Genomic DNA, 23670 nt, shown 5'->3' with positions numbered 1-23670 from the left:
TCCCCTTTTTCCCCCATAACCTTCCCTTCTGCTCCCTCTGAAATGCCTGTTCCATCTCTCATCCCTGCCAAGAGTGGGGAGGGGTGAAGGCCATGGGATGCCTTTTCATTGGTCCATTTCCCATTCCCCTAGTGGCACCACCTCTCCTGCTTCTCAGAACCCAAAGCTAACCCAAAACTAGACCCAAGTTTTAACATTGCCTTCTCAGTACATCTTAACAAGATGCAAAAGCAACTGTCGTAAGTGATACTGTACAGCATTTAAAGGGGAAAAAATGGATTAGTGAATAAAAACTAACGTCCTAATTCTAGAAGCACTTTCACACATGCGTAACTTTATCCGTGATTAGTTCCACTGTAGTCAGTGGCACTACTCATGGGTGTGACACTCACTCCTTTGTTAGTGTTTCCAAGATTGGGGCCTAAACTATATGACACACACACACACACACACACACACACAGTCCAGAAACAGCCATTGAAAATATATACAGCATAACAATTAGAAACACAAGCCATTTCCCACACTTCAAAGCATACTTTAGTCAATGTGTGCACAGATCAATCAATTATACCACCTCTCATAGATGGATCTGACACTTACCTCTCCCTTTCAGCCTTATTTTTGATAGATTTATCCTGGCTTATGGCTTTGCTGTTTTCCATAGAAATTTTAGCCTGGTTGGCACGCATTTCCTTGCTTTCCCTAGGGAAATACGAACAAAATAATTATAAACTGAAATGTGATAGTTAATGGTCGTTAAGGTAGCTTATTGATACCTTTCTATATAATGGCTAAAGTTGTCCCTGAAGTATTAAAGAAGTAGAAAGAACGGATTATATAAAGAATGTCTTCTTCCTACTGGACTGTATGTTCGAACAAGCACTTACAAATCTCAGGAGGATATAAAGAAAACAATTTGAAGGAATGGTTTTAAGCATTTTACACTTTGAATTACACAGGCTACAAAAATACAGTGCTGTCTCTGTAGTTTAGAACATTTGACTGGGTAAGAGCTATTATCAGTAATTTAAGAAATGTGACTTGCCTTTTAAAACTGCACAATAAATTTACAAAAACTCTGTGCAGAGAATGTATGAGGAGAGGACGAATAATATTAACATTTGCTAGTTCTGGCATATCTGTCTGATTTTTATGATTTGGTGTTGTAACTTCAACTAGTGTTTCGTATAGGCTGATGAAGTTATAAAAAAAAACACACTTGCAACACAAACAGCACAGATGACAAAATCGAGTTAGAAAAACAAGACTCGGTGGCACTTTTAAAAGTGCTCAGCTCCAGCCTAATTCTGCTTCCGCTGAAGTTGATAGGAATTTCACCAGTGACCTCAATGGGAGGAAAGTTAGGCCAGCACTGAGCGGTTTTTTTAAAATGCTACCTAAAGCTCCTATTCTGAGTAAATAATATAAAGACCATTTGTTTGCATGAATATTCTAACTTATCTTCAGTAAAGTAATAATAATAAATATTGCAGTAACATCCAAAGGATGCAGCTAGGATCAGGATCCTATTATGCTTGGTGCTAGACCGCCCACAGGAAGTTATAATTCCTGCCCCATAGACTGTACACTTCAATCTTTAATAATTCTAATCCACTCAAGAATTTCTTTGCTTCTAACCGGAGGATCTCAAAGCACTTTATCAACAAAAGTCCAATTAAGATTTACTTTACCCCTGTAAGGTAAGAAGTTTTCTTCTGTATTTTACAGATGGGCAAACTAATGCACGTATAGGTTAGTCAACTTTCTCAAAGTCACACACGCATTCTGTGGCAGAGCTGCTGCCTTTTCTTGCCCACTGCAATATTTTATTTTTGACACTACAGCCCTCGCCACCTCAACTGACTGACATCAGAGAGGATCAAGACTTGAAGTAAGGAATTGCAGCAGGAATGGATGAGTTCCTACTGCAGGAAATGTTTCACACAAATGTCTTCAGTAACAAAATAGGTCAAGAGAATTAGGTAACCTATGGTATGTGTACATTAGACATACAATTTTTTCATAGAATCATAGAATATCAGAGTTGGAAGGGACCTCAGGAGGTCATGTAGTCCAACCCCATGCTCAAAGCAGGACCCATCCCAACAGATTTTTAACCCAGTTCCCTAAATGGCCCCCTCAAGGATTGAACTCACAACCCGGGGTTTAGCAGGCCAATGCTCAACCCACTGAGAGGTATCAGTGAATGTTCAAGTACAGTACAGATAAAAATGATTATACATTAATAGCTGGTATTTTAATTTTTTTGTAAGTACAAAAGGGGAAGAGTCTGACAGGAAAATATTGCTAAATTGCTTGCAGGTAGTGACATATTGCCAGAAAAATCATTTATATTTAAGTTTACTAACTATCCTTTCAATTTCAAATGTTTTATTGTCTGTGAAAGACACTAACTACTCATGAATGTTATTTCACTTTGCACCTTGCTTACTGCCACACATTTTCATTCAACTAAAAGAATATTAATGAAGACGCAGCATTTACTTCTCCAAGGCTTTATATTGTGAAACATTTCTTAATGATCAATACAATATCAATAAAAAACTCAAAGCAGTGGTATTATAGCAACAATAAGATATAATACAGGCATGTCTCATCTTATGCTGGGGTTACGTTCCGCTGTCAGCACGTAAAGCAAAAATCACGTATAGTCAAAATTACATTGACTGTAATGGCAGGCAGAATCACCGTACTACAAGTACAGTATTGAAATTGTTATTTTTCTCTTTTTTTTTGTTTTTGTGGACCATGCAAAGCTGAATTTGGGCATGTTAAATGCGCATAAGATGAGACTCGCCTGTATACTTAAGAGATATTTTTCATTCTATCAAGAGCACTTCTTATGCAAACAATCACAATACCTAATAAGTATTTATTTTCTGTCTTAGGTTTGAAAGCACGTAAAAGCACACTGTCTTAACAACAGTTATGGAATAATTCATTTTTATTTATAGCGCTTTATGGGTTGATATATAAAATTAATAATTTTATACAGAAAGCAGTTAAGGGGCATAATTCTCCCTATGCTGCAAAATGTAGTATATTGGAAGGAAGTAACATCCACCAATATATAACCATCTTTCTTTTCCATGACAACTATGCACAAGCTTAGCTAAGTGCACTGCTGACAAATTGGGAACAAACGAACTGATATTTTAGTATATCAGGAAATACACTTTCCCTTGGAATCAATAGGAATAATTTGTTTCTGGGACTAAGGGTATGTCTTCACTACTGGCTGGATTGGCGGGCAGCTCTCCTGTCGACTCCTGTACTCCAGCTTGGCGAGAGGCGTGGGCAGAGTCGACAGGGGAGCAGCAGCAGTTGACTCACCGCAATGAAGACACCACAGTAAGTCGATCTAAGTACATCGACTTCAGTTAAGTTATTCACTTAGCTGAAGCTGTGTAACTTAGATCGACCCCCCCCATCCCCAGTGTAGACTAGGCCTTAGAAGATCAGATCAGGCACTGACAGCAAAACATGCTGCCATATAGGATGCAGGTTTGAATCTAAAGCTCATCCCTTGCATTAACATCCAAAGGGATGGACCAGGATCTTATTGTGATAGGTGCTGTACCTGCCCCTAGGAAGCTACAGTTCCTGACCCACTCAAAGAATTCTGTGCACATCTCTAATGCTTCGAACCTGAGGCTCTCAAAGCACTTTACAAACAAAATTAATTGAAGTCCACTGAAGTCAATCATCATATTATCACTATTTTATCCTACTTAATACAATTTGATGCTTTCTGAATATTGCTCCACTCAATTGCTGATCTCTCCCTGTTTTAAAAGAACACTTTTGTTTTTCTCTCTCTCTGACTCATTACTAATACATTTTAGTTAACCTTGTATGTATTTTAGTCAGAAATGTCAGTTTGACTCCCAGATTTTCTAATTTCTTATGTGCTCCAAATACTGTATCTCTAATTCATTAAAGTTAAATGGACAGAGCCAAAGGCAGCTGGACTTTCCGAGAGCCATTTGAGTTCTCATACTTCGTGGAGCTGGATAGCCCCCTCTGAATGTGCAATGGCAATCTGCAGATTGAAGTCATAAGCATTTTTTGTTTTCTGCTTTCTTCTTTGAATCCGGTCAGTCCGAGCATGAGCTGTAATTGCTTTTTCCACCACGAGTGGAAAACGTTCGACTTTCCAGCAGATATCTGCATCATTTCAGATTCCCGACCTCTCTACTACCACTCTGTACACTGTCTTGATAGCTATTCAGCATGTCTCATTACTCTAGTTAATAAAGAGGCTGAAAGAATAGCATGCTGTCAACTGCCCCTTCTGTTCTCAAGATGATCCTTTGTTTATCACGTGTCTTGCTCAGCTGACTCTTGGAGGTTACATATACTTCATGTATTCTATACATTCTACAAGGGATGAAGCATGAAGCCCCTTTTGGGAATTATGATCAACGATTTAACATTTCACATTCAAATGCATTCTGGTTTGTGGACATGCAGGAAAATCCCCAATCTTTATACAAACGGGTTGGATAAAAATCCCTGGGTAAGTGGTGAACACAAAGACAGCAACAAATAAAACTAAAAAGATCTCTAACTTGGATGGCACAGAACATTATTTAAAGTTTACCCATGCACAGAAATCAATGTGTTGTGCTTGGCACCTCTAAAAAATCAGACCAGCACTTAGAACAGTATGGTACAAATGAAAATGATTTTAAATAAGCAATTCTATACTAAGAACTTATTTCCAAAGATAATACAGAACCATTCAAATACTATGGAGATGTGAAAATTCTAAATCTAAAAGTTATGAACTGTGAAGAAAGGATGAAGAAAGTAAATTTCTATATAGCCTAGGTGACATATGTTTTCTTGGAAAAGATATCTCCCCACACTGACAACTTTAGCCCAATGTAGATAAGAGAACAAGGGAAGTAGGTATACAAATGAAAATAAAAACATTTCAAAAGAGATTAGAAGAACTATTCCTCCTGGAAAGAAACTATAATTTAGATTAGAAAGCATACACTGGATTACAAAATGGATCAGAAAGCAAGACGGTGGATAGCAAAATGGCTTTGTGGGCTGTTCCAACGGCATAACAGAGTACCCCAAAAGCTGTTCTAACTTGGACTAGGGACTGACTTTTTCCCTGCTTGGTCCCAGAACTAGGATCTGTAAAATGATGTTTTTTTAATGTATTTTGTAATACTTTAAAAAGTATCTAATTATAAAATAAACAAACATATTCTTAGACAGCTTGAATAAGTGAGCTAATTTGGAAAGTAACAAAGATGAGCATATTAAAACCTTTCACTGAGACAATTTCCTCTGTTGGATGCAAGCATGTAGGTCTCAGCATGGATTCCGTCTTATGCTAATTATTTCATTCAGGAATTTTGTTAAAATAGAAAATAATTTCAGTTAGCTTTTTTAAATGTGAAATCATTGAGTCTTTTTGGGCTTCCTACCAGACCAATGCTCAGGAAGGTCCTTTAAAAATAGTATATATTAAGTAAATTCATATGGTTGTGAACTTCCTCACATCATAGATTGTTCAGTGACACAATTCTTCCGCTTCTACTGTTTGTCTGTATAACACTGGGGATGACGATACTTACCTTCCTTAGTAAAGTGCTTTGAGACCTACTCATGAAAAGTGCTACAGCAGGGATAGGTCATACTATTATTTGCATTTCATTTAATTTAAAGTGGACAGTGCAGTTAAATATAAAAGCAATGAGAGTGCTGGCATGCAGCATTGTCTTCGTACTGAAGATTACAACGTGATATTTTATTAAAACAATGTGCAACTGTGATGTAGTTACACAGAAAAAAAAAGATAATTGTAATATTTTCACACCCACGGCTCCTATCAACTTCAAAAGGTAGTTGCACATGCTGAGCATCTTTCTGGTTCAGGCCTTTTGAATTCAAGTTCCTTAGCGTAAATGGCGTTATGACAATTTATACCAGCTGAGGAACTGCTCTATTATCCCTCAATTCTTCCTTTGATAGCTTATTTGACTGCTATGATGCTATATCCTGATAATCCCATCACCAGTGCACAGGTTTTCAGGATGCTGAGATGACACCGCTCTGCTCACCTTTCATGAGAAAACTTTAGCTGTTGCGTTTGTTGCTCATGAGCATTAATCAGCAGTTTTTTCAATAGCTCACACTGCTGACTCAGATGTAAATCACGGATTTCTTGCTCTTCGGCACTGTGGGTATTGATCATCTCCGACCACTCTTTAGTGTGCTGTGCTACAATTTCTTTTACCTGTAGAGAAAGAACAATGACTATTTTGTCAGTACTTCTCAACATTAAAATATAAGGTCAGTCATTAATGCAGTGAAGATAATTTCAAGATAATTACAAAAGCCTTACAAAACTCAGTGAAATTGCAAGAACTAAATGACATAAAGCAAACTGCTCCACACTGACATGAAGCAACTAAGGAAACTACAGTGTATTATAAACACCACATAGTAAACACACAATAAAATGCACCCTCATTACTAGGGCTCTCTGTTACCCAGCTGCCCTATGTAAAATGACTGAATTAATGCCCTCAATTGTACAACAATTCTTTTTAAAACCTCCTGAAATGTATGCTTCATTATACAACTGCTAAACATTCTTGGCTGCCTCAAAAATATAAAATAAAAAAAATTAGTGGGATGAATTTCTCTAAGGGCTTAAACACAGGCTCTGATTTTGTGGAGAGAATCTTATTCACACAGACAGTTTTTCAGAGAAATCCTATATTTAATACAGCCTGAATCTGTAGCTAGGCTACATAGCTGTGTCTTATGCTCATTAAGTCAGCAGGGAATCTGACAAGTATTCTTTTCTTGCTCAGCTCCAAAGACTCACACGAATAATAAGATTAAAGTTTTGGAAAGTTCCCAAGAGACAATGTGAAGAAGTCTAAACCATCAGAGTTGTTATTATAATTGTATATTGTACTCCAATGATTTAGAAAAGTAACTAATAGAAAGATATATCTTATTATCCCTTCATAATTAGCTATGCTATTTTGACAAGCTACTCTACTTTTCCATAAATGCACACAAAGTCTCACCAAAAAAATCACCTATTTTCAGGCAGGCCTTTTTTTCAAGTGCTACTATGGAAACAAATAGCCTTTGGGCATTCTTATATGGAAGCTCATCCTGATTCTTCAAATCAAAATTGCCATCACAGGGCTCCCAAGTGAGACTTTGATGCCAATCTCCTCAGGAGCATGTACCCCCGAGACGTATTTGCTCTCAAACGTATTTTAGGCAGGTGACCCACAGTCAGATGCTGAACAGGCTTTTTCAGTGCACTGAGAGCGAAACAACAAACGTCAGCAGAGAGACATTCTAGGGAGCAGAGCACCTCTCAAGGCAATCAGTGTCTAGACTCTCTACCAAAGCTACAAGCAAACAAAGAATATGTTGTGTGTTAAGAACTGGATTCCTCATTGATAATGAAGAGCTACCTGCCTTTTCCAAGCTAGGCTGGTATCTAATCTACCTAAAAACTAGTCTCACTTAGAGTTTGGCTTTTTTCAGCTGGCAGGAAACAGAAGCTTTTGGAAGCAGGAGTTTGCTCAGACTAATACAGTAAGGGCTCCCATTCAACAAGGTACTTAAGCACGAGAATAACTTTAAGCATGGGAGTAGCCTCACTGACTTCAATGGGACTCTTCACAAGGTTGATGTTATGGTAGCATTCAGGTCAGGGATGGCTCCAGGCACCAGCCCAGCAAGCAGGTGCTTGGGGTGGCCAGTTGTGAGGGGCGGCACATCCGGCTCTTCAGTGGCAGGTCCCTCAGTCCCTCTCGGAGCGAAGGACCTGCCGCTGAATTGCAGCCGAAGACGGAAGCGGCAGTGGTCGAGCTGCAGATTGCGATCGTGGGTTGCTTTTTTAAAAATTTTTTTTGCTGCTTGGGGCAAAAATCCTGGAGCTGGCCTTGGTTCAGGTATCTTACTAAGTTGGGACCTAGTTGCAGAGGAGCGAACCTTATGGGAAACAGCCCGTGGGAAGAAAGCCGTTATTGACAGGCTCCCACAGTAACACTGATGTCCGAACCAGAACATACTGGGTATTAGGAAGGGAGCTGAACATACGCATGGAAATAACCAGAAAAAACATTTACGCTTTTTGGATGGGATTTTCAAAAGGGCTCAGTGTTGGCCTAACGCTGCTCACATGGCAACCAATGGGAGTTTTACTGTTGACTTCAATGGCAGTGGAGTTAGGCCAACACCGACATCTTGGAAATATTCTAGCATTTATGTTTACATCAGTGTACAAGATGGGATCAGCCCCATCCGTGTAGATGAAGACCCAATAATGCCTAAGCTATCTAGGGGCTCAATGAGCTAGGAAGAATTACAAGTGAGTGAAACCATGTCAGAAGCAGGGGCATACGCTCAGAAGATGTCTATGATCGTAATGTTAGAAAGCATTGTTTTACCATGGTTTTTAAAAAGATCAGCACTCTGAGAAGACATAGGTAGTAGGGGAGACAGTATAATGAGGCTTCCTGAGTCCCCACCGCTTTGCCTTCCTGTACAGGTGCCATCCATATTATTCCATATATGCCGCTGCAGTTGTAATGGCCTTTCCAATGGGGTAGAGCTGCTGGGTACTGCACCCTTTCAAAAGTTGGTACAATCCTGGAGAGAACTGAGCCAGGGTTGGCCAGAATTTCTCCTTCATTTCTTCTTGCAGTGTGACTCCCCCACATAGTACCCAGGACAGACTTGGGCCTTGAAGGCACATTCTCCATATCAGGGGTCTGAGTCTCATTTACACTAAATCCACATTACATTGCTTTAGCAGCACAAACAGGCATTAGAGAGGATGTAAATATAATTTACTTCCCTATTTAGGTTCCCTTTTACATTGCCAGAGCAGTGTAAAATGGCCTCAGTATAAATAAGAATCAGGCTCAAGATGTCCAGCTTAAAAATACACCTCTACCTCGACAGAATGCTGTCCTCGGGAGCCAAAAAATCTTACTGTGTTATAGGTGAAACCATGTTATATCGAACTTGATTTGATCCATTGGTGCGTGCAGCCCTGCCCCCTCGGAGCACTGCTTTACTGCGTTATATCCAAATTCGTGTTATATCAGGTGGCGTTATAGCGGGGTTGAGGTGTATCTTGAAAAACCAAATGATTAATGCAAACACTGGAAATCCTGGGGAAAGCAAATACTCTTTTGACTTAGTGACAAAGAGCCTCTAGAGAACCAGATAAGCACAGAAAAGCAAAGAATTCTAGGCTCTCTGGAAAGGAAGGAAAGAGATGCTCTGATAATTGTTTCTGAAAAGTGGCTACATATATTACAGAGGAACACAAAGGAGGAAATCACGTATACTGAACAGACATTATAATACCAATGAGGAAACCAACAACAGAGTTTAGACAGATAAGCAAGATTATTATTCAAGTGCTTGATCTGGAGAGAGATGCAAAGCATTAATTACTTGGCCTTAAAATAAGCATGCAGCCTAAAAGATAGGTAGTGCTCCTGGTAAAACAAGCCTCTCTGAAACCATCTCTTTGACTGTCCTGCAAAGCTGAGAGGTAGATTTCAAGAAAAGCATAACATATCCTGGGATGAAGAGAAATCTGTCAGGCAGAAGTGAATGTGAAATCCTGCCTTTCCTCTGCTTCCATGTATGTCTAGAGAGACTCAAATCTTCATACAGAACTTTCAGTAACATTAACATTTTTTCTTCTTTCCCTTGCCTCCTTTTCTTGCTGGATATTAGGAACCTAGTTTTCCAATACAGGAACGTATCTTGCATCTACAAAGGTAGATGTGTGCAAAGTATGCATTTGTGCATTCAAAACAAAATGAGCGTTTCATGTCACACGTGACCTGGATTTGTACCAACGACAGAGGAGCAAGTCTCTGTAGACCATTACCACTGGTAATGGGCATAGCTACATGGTATTTCAGTTCTTTTTACACATCTTCTGCTATGGGGATGATGCACATCTGACACATGTTGGATTAATCCTAGGAGCTCACTAATCCGATGAGCTCACTTGATCTTAAAATCAATGGGTCAAATGGTGAGAGGTTTCTGAACAGCTGCTGAGTATCTGCAACTCCCACTGAATTCAACAGGAACTGTATGAATTCGGCATCTCAGGATTTTCCAACGTAATTTCTATCTGCATAGCTGTACTCTGTTGGGAGCAGAAGATTTCCATTTGGTCTGGAGCAAACCACCCAGGTGGGATACAAGTGAAAGCCAGCATCAAAGTGTTCTGTGGGATCAGTAAAGCCACAAAGGGTGGATGTTTCAAAGGAGCTCAAGCTTAGGGTCCTTTGAAAATCCCAACCTAAAGCTAGACATGGAGAAGCAAGCAAGCCATCCATCTGTTGTGGGGACGGATTACGCATTTGACAGGATCTGTTTGGAAGTGGGCATTTTAAAAGGACACACCCTAATATCCAAATCAGTTTGTGGGAAGGGGGAAAAAAAACCATCAGTCAGACTCACTGGAAGTAGAAGATTAGTGAACACTTAAATGTCCATGTAGATTATAAACAATTTTGGGCAGCTGAGGTCACATCAAAGACTCTTCTATTCTGTAAAGCTTTAAGATTTTACACTTTGCTTTGTATTTAAGCTTACTGACTAGCTTGCAATTCTCTCCAGAGTTGTTAGCCACATTGATTTTTATAACTAGCTTCTCTTTTACCAATCTGCCAGTACAACCCGTTTTTATTTCAGACAGTTGTTCTGACATTTCCTATTGTGGCTATGTTGTTAAGATTCCTATTTTCTGATAGATACTCTCCTTTCTCTAGACCAACCTCACAACTTCCCTGCAGCAATGGCAAACTACGGCCCTTGAGCTGTGGCGCTCAGGAGGTGCAACCACAATGGAGGAGGGGGAGTTTAAGCTCCATATGCCGGGCTCTGCTGGATACAATTTAGAGCAATCCCGAGTGGTTTCCTACAGTTGCCTATGGGCTACTCTACCGACCATATGGAACTGGAGCACAGTACACTCTAATCATGCTTCCTCTGGCTGCCAGTTTGCCCCTAATCTTCAACCTGCCTCTATCCGCCTAGGCAGATAAGGTGATGGGGAGCACACAGCACTCTTCCAGCAGCCCTATGCATCCAGGGAAAACACATTTTGCCCACGGCATTACCCTTTTTCACCAACAGAGTGACATCAACATGCTGCAGAAGTAGAGAAAACTAGAATCTACGTGTCCTGTTTACATGAATGCGTAATATTAGGGACAACAAGATGAAAGTGAGCTTGTCTTAGTCTGCTTAATACTGTGGCTTGGTTACCTCTCCCATGTGGTATCTGTGGTGTTTGATGCCTCTCCCTGTGTGCAAGACTTTACATGTATTAGGTAAAAATCCCTTGTTGTTTTCAATCTCCTCTACTATAATCTCTCTGGGTCATTTTGCAGCTGGTTCTATCCTACAGTGTATTTGCTATTCCTCTAACTTTGACATAAACCGCAAACCTGGCAGCAGTTGAAATGGCACCAGAGAAATCTTTAACAAAGTAGTACAGAAAGCAACTGAGCAAAGTGCTGAATGAGGACTCGTTAATTGGTCAGGAAATCTCTGGAAACACTATATAAGATCTATACTGCACCACAACTAGCATGAAGACTGACAATGTTTTACCTCTGCAAGGGAGCCGCTCCATACAACTCTTGAAAATGGTCCATGACCATAGCTTAGCTTGAGAACAACTGATTTAAGAACAACTGGGACTGGATCTTGGGTGCTGTTATTTGGGGACATGCAACTTGGAGAAAGCAACTGATTCACCTCAGGAGGAGAAGAAAGAAGTAACAAGTAGTACATATGATGCAAATGGGATGGACCCAGGAGAGAGACAGTAAGGGCACAGGGAGAGTCAAGTGTTTGGCAGGGTGTTGGATAAGGTGACACTGATGTAAAACTAACAAGTGGCTAATTCCATTTACCTACATATTTTTGGTGGCAAAATTCAATTCCAATTTTCACATAGCACATTTTCCTCTGTTGTCTGCATAGCTGAAACTACTACAAAATGACCAAACATTTTTGTTTCACATAGAAACAAAACTAGGAACATGATACTCTCTTCAAAAATTGTTAAGATCAGGAAATGGATTTTGTTCTTTTTGAAGAAAAAAACAAAAGCTTTTAGACACTGAGTTACTTCCATTCTTTTCTGCGTGTCATTATTGCTGAAAATCATTCACATGCTTTCATAAAAATAAACTACCATTTGGGTCTCCAAAGATCTCAAATGTTGCATGTGTTAACACTGGCATGTTTTCTTACCTTAGATTTGTGATCGGATGTTAATGCCTGAATTTTAATTTCAGTTTCTTTCTTCATTTCAAGACAATTACTTCCTCTAAAAAAGCAAAATTGCAAATGTGTGCCACAAGTTAAATATCTTCCCATCCAGTCAGCGCATACTAATGAACAGGTTAGTCAATGATGAAGTACTGTAGTGTATTGGAATGAAATTTTTTCTTCGAGCAATTTATTCACACCTTACAAATATTATTGGCTTCCCGATCATGCAGTTTAAACACACTTCACCTGTTATTTCTAGAGGAGACCCACAATTATTCAATTACTAAGGATATGTCAGCAAGTCCATTTATGAAGCTGGTTTCTTTTTTTAGCCAATAAAATTAATCTTCAGCCTGAATACCTGCATACAGATTTACTGCCTAGGTATGATTTTTGTTTTGTTTCTTTTAAAGCCAATTTTGCTACCTTTTGGTTTGAGGCATGAAAAATGTATCTTGATTACAAGTTTCCATTATGAGTTCTGCATCTTTAGCAGAAAAAGGTTTATTGTCAAGTCCAGCTACCTCCAGCGAGTACCCTACCGCAGCAAAGCTGAAATGACTGCAAGGATTGGTCTTCATACCCGTGTGCCATGAAAGAGGATCTGCACAGCCAAACAGACCAATGTGGAGTGGCTGGCACAGATCCCATGCCATTACATTCGGGTTTCTGGAGCTGAACTTTGCATGGGTCCAACAGCACCAAATCCTCACACAGACCCTGATCCTGCAACAGAATGCATATAGCAGGACTGTGGCATCCTCGTGGAGCTGGGTTAAAGTTAATAGGGTTCTGTGTGGGTGGCAAGGGTCTTCTGGTATTGTAGGGGCACCACAGGCTGGAAGAATAGCTGCAAAGGGGCTATGCTGCCACTCAATAACTTGTCTGGGCGGTGGGTAGAAGAGTGATGAAATTTTACCCTCCTGCAACAGTTCTCTTCACAAATCTCGGTTGCTTGGACTTTGTGCTGGGAGAGGTGGCAGCATACAGTGTAGGATCACAAGTTCCATTGCAGCACCAAGAAAGCTTTCAATTAAAGTCTTACAAGAGTCAGTAAATTTTCAAGCCATCCTTCAAACCCCTACCTGTCATGTCCTTTTTGTTTTGGTCTTAGAACAAATCTGTATTTCAATGGACTATTATTTTTATTTCACTTTTTGTGCAGCCCCTTTAAAAAAAAATTCTCATCAGCTCCATAGTTGGTGTAAATCAGCATGATTTCATTGTCGTTGAGTGGAATGACACTGATTTGTACTAGCTGAAGATTTGCCCCAATTAAATTGTTTATTGCTTGGCTGAAGTAAAATTAAATTAATCACAGTCCTGGAAATGGAGCTTGATAAAAAAATGCCAGTTTTAAAGCCTATTTTAATATCAAAGTGCTGCTAACTTATGGAAATGAGCAGAAAGCTTTATCCTCAAATGTTCCTAGAGAAGTCTATGTTGGAAATACAAGGAGTGATGTGCTTTGTGTTTCCTATGGGCCACCGTGAGGATTAATCACTGATTTGCTCATTGCAGCAAGGAAGGTTTTGCATAGATTTCTGTCATAGGTCTGATATTCTGGAAAGTCCTATAGAGTTATAGGGACAGTTACATCAGACTAAATCTGAAATGTCATTGGCTGCAGCAAATTTACTTTTGTTTTACACTGGTGTAAATGAATTCAGGATCTAGCCACGATATAGCTTAAAGCTTCTTATGCTTTATGAAGATGCTCTCCACTCAGGAGGATCAAACAGATTTATTCAAAGACCCACTAATCAGTAAAATTTCCAAAATCCCAATAGTCACTACCAATTGTTTATTCCTTTTTTTAAACTAGCATTCAATCTGCGGTGAGGGAATGCTAAAATTGGCTGAACATAATCACCCACTTCTGTCCTGTCAAAATGTACGTAAGCTTTAGGCTATATAGTCCTAAATGTGAACAAATTCCCTTACAACAATCCCACTCCATGCCACAACTTTACTTACACACACACATACAGACACATACACATACAACCTACAGTTTGGCTCCTGGACATCCCTGGTAATCCAGGACTGTCCTTGGGTCCCCCTCAACCACATTTCAGAGTTGGAACATGAGCACACAAGCTCCCCCAACTCTGTGAGATTTATGAGCATGTATGGCATTTGTACTGCACATCTGCACTACCCACTCAAGTGCCCAGAGAACTAAATCCTGTCCATCTGTCAGTGAATGAAGCTGTAATTGATTTTTTTTCCTGAAAATTATGCAGCTGACAGACATGTCATGACATGTGGGAAATAAATTAGAAAAAAACTACATGTAAGCATCACAAAACCCGAATGGAGACCATATTCTATATCTATCAGGAAGACATTTTTGCCTTTTGGATGAAGTATGCACCAAATTCAAACTGAACTCCTTTAATTTTTTTAATTTATTTGAAATCAGCGTATTGCATGTGGAAGTTGCCAGAATAACAGCAGTGGGAACCAAATACATTATTTAGCCAATGAACCAGGGCCCATACTCAGCACAGCACCTAAGCACATGCCTAAAAAGCTAAGCATGTGCTTAAGTTCCATTGGCTGTGCTTACATTTAAGGAGGTCCTTAAATGTACCATGGAACAGAGATGGATTTAAGTTTGTGCTTGAGATCCTGGCTGAATCTGGGCTCAGTGCAGCACAAATAGTGACAGTGTCAACTTCTCCCTGCACTATCCCCTCAGTGTATCTTGATCTAGATGTGAAGGATCCACTTTTAGGAATAAGAGGGTAAACCAAAATCTGTGCACACATAGCACATTGGCCTGTCTGTTAAAACTGGCAAGAATGCATACAAATATAACAGTCTATATGATTGGGACATCTATCCACTAGGGATTAGAGAACAGTTCTTTTCCCTTGTACCACAGAATAGCCACCACATGGTGGCTTTTGGTCATTCATGACTTGGGATGGAGTCAAACTGGTGACAAGTAAATGGTTCTGTGTCCCAGGATGAACCCCCCGAGGCCATCTACTCCTTTATTTACACTTAAGGCTTTCGTTTATTTTTATTTTTAAATCTTTTAGTTTTCCAAAGCACGGACCAATATTATCAGAAACCTTCAGGAGGCCTGAGAGCAGAGAAGTGTTATGAATGCCAGTGAAAACTTGCAGTGATCTAATTTAGATATAGGCAGCAACCTAAGTGAGGTGAAACTGGGATGAGTTATCTTCCTATTCACCCATTCTCAGATCATTCTAAGAGGTCTTACACAAAGGTTTTCACTGATTGTTAATGCAGTCATGGGCAGTTATTACCACATTTAAATCTGATATCTGTTTAAATTTGTTTATTTGCTGTTTTGCTTAGAAGCAGAAGAGCGGGAAGACCAATCTCTTCTCAGACCAATGTTAATGCTGATTCATAAATCTTCCGGCTCAAGGTTCTCAAAACAAAGAACAGCTATAAGACTTTCTCCCTGTAAGGCAGATACAGTATAACTTCTATAGTGCTCAGTTTGTCACTAATGGTGCAAGGAATGAATACTCCCTCTACCATCTTAATTAAAATCCCAGTTCACAGCTGCAATCTCTTTAGCCATGTGCTGCAGTTTAGTCAATTGAAATGAGCTTCTCCTGTTTCACCAGCTCTCCTTATAACCAGAGTGTAGCTAATATTTCAGTGATCTGTTTGCAATATTAGGATTGTTTCTGGAAGTGCTGCTCAGCCTAAGAAATATTTGGGTCCTGATAATGGTTGTCCTTCCTTCAAGTAAAAACAGCTCAAGGTACACTTTGGAAGAATTTGTGTAGCCTTTTCATAACTTATTGTGGAGAATTCTTTTTACCTCTTTTGCTTCAGAGACTGATACTTCTAATAAGAGTTTTGTTTAATATCAATTCAGGCACACACACATATTACTGTTCATCCAAATACTATATAAAACACAGTAAAGTATTTATGAAAGAACCCATCGCCAAAAGGGCACCTGAGCTCAATACAGCAAATAATTCTCTAAGAGACTGGACTCAACAGCTCAGTTGCATACCATTTAGCATCAGCCCAATATTAATAATTTAATATTATTTTATTAAATTTGTTGGGAGGCGGAGAGTGGAGTCATTCCAGGATCAGGGAAATGTTGTTACAAACCATTAATACTAACTGCTAATATAATTCTGTATTCTACTAAGAAACTCATTCCTGCTTTTCAGGGGTCACAGGTTAACTGTAAGACTAACAGTACAATATTGTTATGTAATCAAAAAGGAACTGTGGGGATTAGACGTCAGCAGCAGGGAAAACAGAGGAGAAACAGCTACAAGATAAAGACCTAGCAATCGGAGAACAACAGGAACCTGGAAATTAGAGAAACCTCTAGGTTCTGCCTATTAGGACCGCAAGAGACAAGTTTTATGAATTGTGATGAAGATATTCCAGTAACTTCTGGAGCAATTAAGAACAGCATATAGACAATGGGTCAGATCCTATGCTAGCACAAATTGAGGTAGCTTCACTGCCATCAGAGAAGCCAATTTATAACCAGCTGGGAATGAAAGAATATTTACAGTTCCTGTGTCGTGTTAAGAGGAACCTTTTTTAGATGACAGTAAAGCAGAACCTATTATTTGATTTGAGCTTCCTTCTACAAAGTTCAAGATTAATACACCAATTTTTTTCCAAGACCAAATTGTGATCAAAGTCTGATGATGTTATTCAAGGAGGTTCTCAGCCTGTTCTCACTGAAACCAATGGTAAAACTCCCATTGGTCTCAATGAGAGCAAGGGCAGGCCCATAGAGACTGAACATCTGATCTGATTAATTTGTTTTAATGTCACGTGTGGAGAAATAGAGGACTCCAGTAAGGCAAAGCAAGTACAACACTTAGCGCCCAATCCTTAAATCCTCATGCAGATTAAACTTATATTGACTGAGGAGGGCCAGGTCGGGCTGCTGTAAGTTAAATATAAATTACTTTTCTAGTAATATTTTGTTCCAGACAGTAAAAGCATAAAAATCTGTTTTGATTCTTATAAAGCATTTTAAAATAATATCTTACCCCTTCTTCTTGATTGCCTTCTCTAACATTTTCTCATAAGATAACTTTTCTTTATCATACTGTGCCACTATTTTGTCAACTTGTGTGCAGTGCAACTTCTGCATAGCGCTGTGCTCCTGGAAAACAGTAGGACCTTACAATTAGGTTGCTGGACTTTTAATGTTTCATTTTCTTATAGTGGATAAGATCAGTGTATGAACAAATATGTCTGGCACTGTATTTAATCCTTTTTAGCTGCCTGATACCAAGGGGTCTAGACCTCCCACAGTAAATGTAAAGCCTTTCTTCTCAGTGCACGTTGTAGGAAAATCTGTCATGGGACAGTGCTAATATCCTGAAAATATGGTACACAGCTACCACAAACCAAATAACTTTATGGAAAAAATGCCAGCTGGTAATATCTATAACTGGTAATATCTATACCTAGAACTATATCTTTCTAGAATAAATGATCACTTAAATGCAGTGCAGTAATGAGATTTATGAACTCAGATTGGATATCAAACAAAGATTCTGGAACCCTGGGGAACACAAAAAAATAACAGGCCCCCCCTAAATATCCTAGACTGAACACAGAGCCAGATCTTCAGCTGGTGTAAATCACGTAGCTCAACTGAAGTCAATACAAATTTACACCAGCTGAGGATCTGGTCCAGAAGTCTAGTGACACTGGGTATTTTGTCCTAGCAAAGGTTCATTGTGCAGAAGCTGGTTTCTTATTCCAAGTGACTTTAAGCTACACAATAGGGCTATCAAATATATATTTAGTTAGCGGCAATGGACTATTTGTGTTTTTCTTTCTGGCCTTCCCCAGGCACAAACTAGTCATAAAGGGCCCGATTCTGATCTATACCGCACCAGTGCAATTCCACTGATTTCAATGGAGTTCCACCTGATTTACACTACAATTTTCTGCATGGGAATAAAAGGTTAATTATGTACACACATATTACATACACAGGTCCACCTCTTTATAAAAACCTTTCAGTTTCAGAAGTAATACTCCTAATTTAATGCTTGTGTGTCCTGGCTCTGCACTGGCCTGAAACTCATAAGCCATTTTAGTCATCCTTCCTTATGAAACATTCTCATTATTCTTCAGATACCTGGCTGCCAGTGATGGTATGAAAATATTGAGCATACACTGCAATAAGGAATTTTGTTGTTTTAACTATTTTATTAACATATTGTAGCCCTAGATTTTATCTGGTCTTGACAAAAACGTCTCATATTAACTGTTATGGTTTGGTTTACTGTGGGAAATGTAAGCAGATCACATTTTACATTAAAAAATGATCAGGATTTTTTGGGTCTGTTTTCATTTAGTTTCACTAGACATTCTGAATTGACACTACTGCTCTATACCATAGGCTTCATTGCTACTATTTCACATATATCACAGCAACTGACTCATTCGTGTAGTTCCTTTTAAAAATACCACCGAAAGAATTTCACCTCCACTTTAACAAATGCTACAACGCTTTTAAAAGCTTGCATTAGAACATAAACCTGAATTCCAGCATCTGCTATCCACCCCTCTGGGCAGTAACATCTACAGCTCCTGCAATTTCTATTCAGAAGGAAGCTCTGAGCAATCTGTTCTGCAAAGAATCAAAGGAAAAAAATGGACCCCATCAGCATCAGAAAGATGTCAGCTTCAGCAGGGAATGTACAGGCTGATTAGCAATCTAAGAGAAGCTGCAAGCAGTGAAAAGGATGAAGCAGGTCTGACGGCACTAGACAGCCACAGGTGAATTGTCTGATATATTTAATTACTAAAGCGACACACTCTTCCCCAGATAAACAGAACAGTACAATTCTTGATATAAAAGACTAAGCATAATTATCTGAAATTATACGCCATCTGAACACTTGTCCTGCATTTCTGCATGAACTGGGAAAAGGAGACAACATTCTGTGCTGAAATCCTGCTTATTTAGGGACCATACAGAACTTCCCTATCACAACCTAATTTTATTCTTTTCTCAATACTCATCTTTATCCAAGATATTATATTCCCTGAAATGTTGTATTCAATAGAAAGCTATTTTGGATAGATAACCAACTGGGCTGTGTTTTCTTTGTGGACACATGCTCATCACAAATTGTTTCATGAAACAGCCATTTAGTTTGAATGCACATAAACAAATGCAGCTAAAAAGGAAGAAACTATAAAGCTGTGTGTGCTGGGAAACTGTAATGTCTGCCTGTGTTATCCAAGTAGTTGGATGACGCTTAGCTAGCAGACCAGAGACAGCAAGAGATCACTGGAGAGAAGTCGGATGACATTGGAGAGGAGTGAAGCCAGCTGATTGATGGGGGATAACTCGGTCTGGTTTGCTGTTCATGTTGGTGCTGGCTGTTTCTAAGGGTAGCAGCGCAGCCCTCAGTTGTTTTATAGAGCATCTGAAGCATTTTTCTTAATTCTCTTTTGTGATGCATGAGTGCAGATGGTCGCCTCCTCCTGCACTTCATTCACCCTTTCATCCCCTTCCTTCATCCGCCACCTCTGGCTATCTTCTGAGCTTTCCTTAGCTCCCGCTGCGGCCTGAGAATTAACTATTCATGTCTTCTCTCATGCTCTTCTTTCCTCACAAGGTTATTGCTGAACTCTCAAGTTTTGCCTTTCTGACTCCCTTGACAAAGCATTGATGATGTAAAGTAGCTTTAAGTGGAAAAAAACGTAGTCCACATGTGCAAGTTCCTCCTTGTGAATTGGGGATGTTCGTGGGGAAGGAGGAAGCAGAAAAAAAAAAGATTGTAGGTTGGAAAATGTTGTGACGTATCTGCCCAACTGTGCTTTTGTGGGACATAACTTACTGGCATCCATTGTGTCAAATATTCTTGAATTTTCTGAATCACGATATGAAATGACTGCACTTTATTTAAAGTGGCAACATTTCACCCAAGCCCCATTGCTCTGTTTAGCTGCTGGGCCCACAACAGGATGAGCCTCATGGTAAGAACATTTTTAAATGCCCAGTTCCTCTTTTAACTTTGATTTCTGGCACTTAGCACAATGGTATGCACTGAATTTAATGCTAACTTGGAGAACAGAGCCATTGCAAGTAGCGGTGCAGCTCTTGGAGAGTCCCTTTGTGACTATTTCTTCTTATCTTCAGAAGGGCATTTCTGAGCCTGAAGCCACCTTCATAAATTGGGAATGTAAAAAACTGATAATCAAGCCTGAAACACAAATGTAATAGCCACAAGAGTGTATTTTTATGGGCCATGTGGAAAAGTAGCCCTTCTGTTTTATTTGACAATACCCAGGCTCTGAGTTAAATGCATCTTTAATCTGCATCTCCAAAAAAACTACAGAGGAACATTCTGAAGAATAAACTTAATGCAGCACCGTAGCTTGTACCATGGTCTTTTCATCCCTAGAATGCTTCGCCTCACCAGGATCATCATCTCTTCCCTTGCCTCCTGTTTTGATCCTTTGTCTTTGAGTTCACACACACCTGGTTCCTCAAAGCAACTTGTCCTCTTCTCACAGCTGGATGAGAGTTGAGAGCTCTCCAATAACCACATAGGTGCAGCCAGAAATTTTTACTCCCAATGTAAGCCCAATTTTTCTGGGTAGGTCTGCCTTTCTGACCTGGAATCACAAAATCATCATTTGATAATAGTTCCTCAAACTTTTGACATAGCTTGGCACGTCTCAGTTTGTGAGTTTTGTCTGGAGCCTTCCTGTACATTGATTGATTGCAGAAAATGCAACACAGCTCTGCAGGCCTGACAAATTAACTCCAGATTGTAATCAAAGTTCTTACGTTGGACTCTGTCCAAATGACTGATGATCCATCTCAGATGGTGAATATGAATGTTCAGTGATGCAAGAGAAGCAGAGGCTGACCATCAGGTATGTACCATGGCTACCGCCAGGCTCTGGATACACCAGCATGGCTCTTTTCTGTTACGTATATAGACATAGAAATCATTGCTCTATCTGCTGCATAGCGTAAAATACGGAGAATGTTGGGAGACAAAGCACTACACCTAAGGTATCACACACTACGGCACTGCCAGTCACAGGGAGAACTGGGAAGAAGGACGACTAGCTAAAATGCCTTAGCTGACACAGGTCTGATTACACTAGAGATAATTGTTACATCCACAGCTGTTGTCAAGACTAGGTCCCAAGAAAAACTCCAAGTCAATTTTACAGCATAGTTCAAACACTGCTCATAAAGGTAATGTGTATGGAGGCAAACAAAGTTTCAAGTGGAAATATGTTCTAGATTGGTTAAAAGTACATTTGGCAACACCCGATGCAAGTATAGCATAAATCTCTGGTTCAGGATTTTCTGAATCCTCTGTCATTTTAATTTCACTCTTTTCTTTTAGAAACAAAGATACTAAAAAATTACATATTGCTGATCAAACTCCAAATAATAGCCAATAATACAGTTCAAATATGGCTTTCAGAGGCAAAAGGATTTTACTAGCTACTTTGCCTGTCAACATAAGCCACATGGTAAATACCACTTGTAACTATTTGAAAGTTTAAGTAAATGTAATTCATTTTTAGTATTAATATACCTGTGGGTAGTGGTTAAGGCCCAGTCAGCAAGCTACTAAAGCACGTGACGCCCGTAGAATTACTTACGTGCTTAAATTAGTTGTGTGTTTTAGTACCTTGCTGGATCAAGGCCTAAACTTTTCTGGACAGAGACCATATCTTCCTATATGTGTGTAGAGTACAGTGCCTAGCACATTTGGGGCACTAATGTTAATATAAATACTAAACATATTTAATTCTATATTTAAATAATTCACAGGCAGTGCCCCAGTTGCTGTATTCTGCAACCAAGATTTTACACTTGCTCAAGTTCTATTAATTATGATTCACGTTTCTATTTAAAGCTCCGATAGCATGTTACATTAGAAATACATATTTTGGAGCTGTTATATTTTAGATTCTTTTTAAACATCTCCTATACATCTCTGGCTGTAAAATAAATCAGCACCAGACTTTTAAGCAGTATTTGAAAATAACAATTTGATCCATGCTTATTTTGAATACTCAGCAGAAGTGTATTATTATGTATAAGTCATCACTGATGAATGTCACCCAGTGGGGGATACCATAGCAATTCACTCTACATTACATACAATTTTAATCAAAAGCCTTATAATCGCTCAAATATTCCTACTCATTTCATAGTAGTGTCAGTTGCTTTATATCCCAGCTGCAATTCACTTATATTATTTTTCAGTAAAAGTTAATATCAAGAACATAAAACATGATTACACTGCATTATGAAAAAATAAAAGTGTTTCTCTTTAAGCCATTTCAGTTTCTATATTACGATGTCTGGAACAAACCTGCACAAATCCCATTATTTTTAGCAATGAAGATTTCAGGAAGATTCTACCACATTTTTGTGGCTTTTTATGATCTTGGATCCATGTTAGCATGTTTTATGATTAAAAAAAACACACCTTACAGTGCAAAATCATAGGTTCATGCACACATTTATATGCAGTACATATTGTGTTCTGCCAATTTCTGCATGGAAACCGGACTGGCAAATGAAAAATTTCACCATTACCACACCAAAATTCTTTCCTGTGAACCAACAGGGAACTTATATATAAGCGGCTGAGCAGCGCAGTCTTTTGGCATTTCAGTATTACAATGAGTCAGACTCATCAGTACTTTTATTTCAAATATGCAGGAGCAGCTGCTCCACACTATGACTTTTGTGCAGCCGGCAGCTTATTATGCACATGTAACTCCATTGTAGACAAATGGACTTGTGCCTGCCTACACTAGGGTAAATCTGGTGCTCTATATTCTAGAGCATTTAGTCCAAAGGCTTTCCAAAGGAAGTTTTTTAAAAAGGTAGTTACTGAAAATGACTCTGGATACGTTAATTTTGGGGGAATTTCAACACATGTCAGAGTACCCTTATCAGTAGCCCCACTAGGAGAGGTGGGGGAAGCAGTCTGCTATGGAGGAGCTTCTATAACAGCTCTAGAAAGGGGCTGAGGGATTTGCATTTGGATTCATGATGGTTCAATATCTGAGGACACCACAGAACTGCTGCACCCAGGAGCGCCACCAGCTTTTTTGCCACCCTAGGCGGTGGAAGGTCCCACCCGTGGCAGAGGCGGTGGAAGGTCCCGCCCCTGAAATGCTGCCCCCGACATAGGCGGCGGAAGGTCCCACCGCCGCGGTCGCCGCCCCCCAAATGTTAACACCCTAGGCAACCACCTCCGTCACCTAATGGGTTGCGCCGGCCCTGGCTGCACTTTGTCCCATCCCACACAGCAGATCCATGCTAGTTTCACT

General features: G+C 39.5%; 1 protein-coding gene across 4 annotated transcripts in view; it reads right to left on the bottom strand.

The window, feature by feature from the left end:
• PLCB4 (phospholipase C beta 4) overlaps positions 1-23670 on the bottom strand; it is a 205931-nt gene that overhangs the window by 11875 nt on the left and 170386 nt on the right. For 3 of the 4 annotated variants that reach the window (XM_050952026.1, XM_050952028.1, XM_050952027.1), the window contains 4 exons: positions 17370-17485; positions 12325-12400; positions 6108-6283; positions 604-705 (listed from right to left, as the gene is read on the bottom strand). In XM_050952026.1, the coding sequence (XP_050807983.1) occupies positions 604-705; positions 6108-6283; positions 12325-12400; positions 17370-17485 (470 nt within the window). The remainder of the gene's footprint in view (positions 1-603; positions 706-6107; positions 6284-12324; positions 12401-17369; positions 17486-23670) is intronic. The other variant, XM_050952029.1, reaches the window with a different exon arrangement.

This window comes from Gopherus flavomarginatus, chromosome 4, assembly GCF_025201925.1.
Source record: "Gopherus flavomarginatus isolate rGopFla2 chromosome 4, rGopFla2.mat.asm, whole genome shotgun sequence".
Taxonomy (NCBI): domain Eukaryota; kingdom Metazoa; phylum Chordata; order Testudines; family Testudinidae; genus Gopherus; species Gopherus flavomarginatus.
Note: the sequence above shows the minus strand (reverse complement) of the source record. Positions and strands in the feature narration are given on the sequence as shown.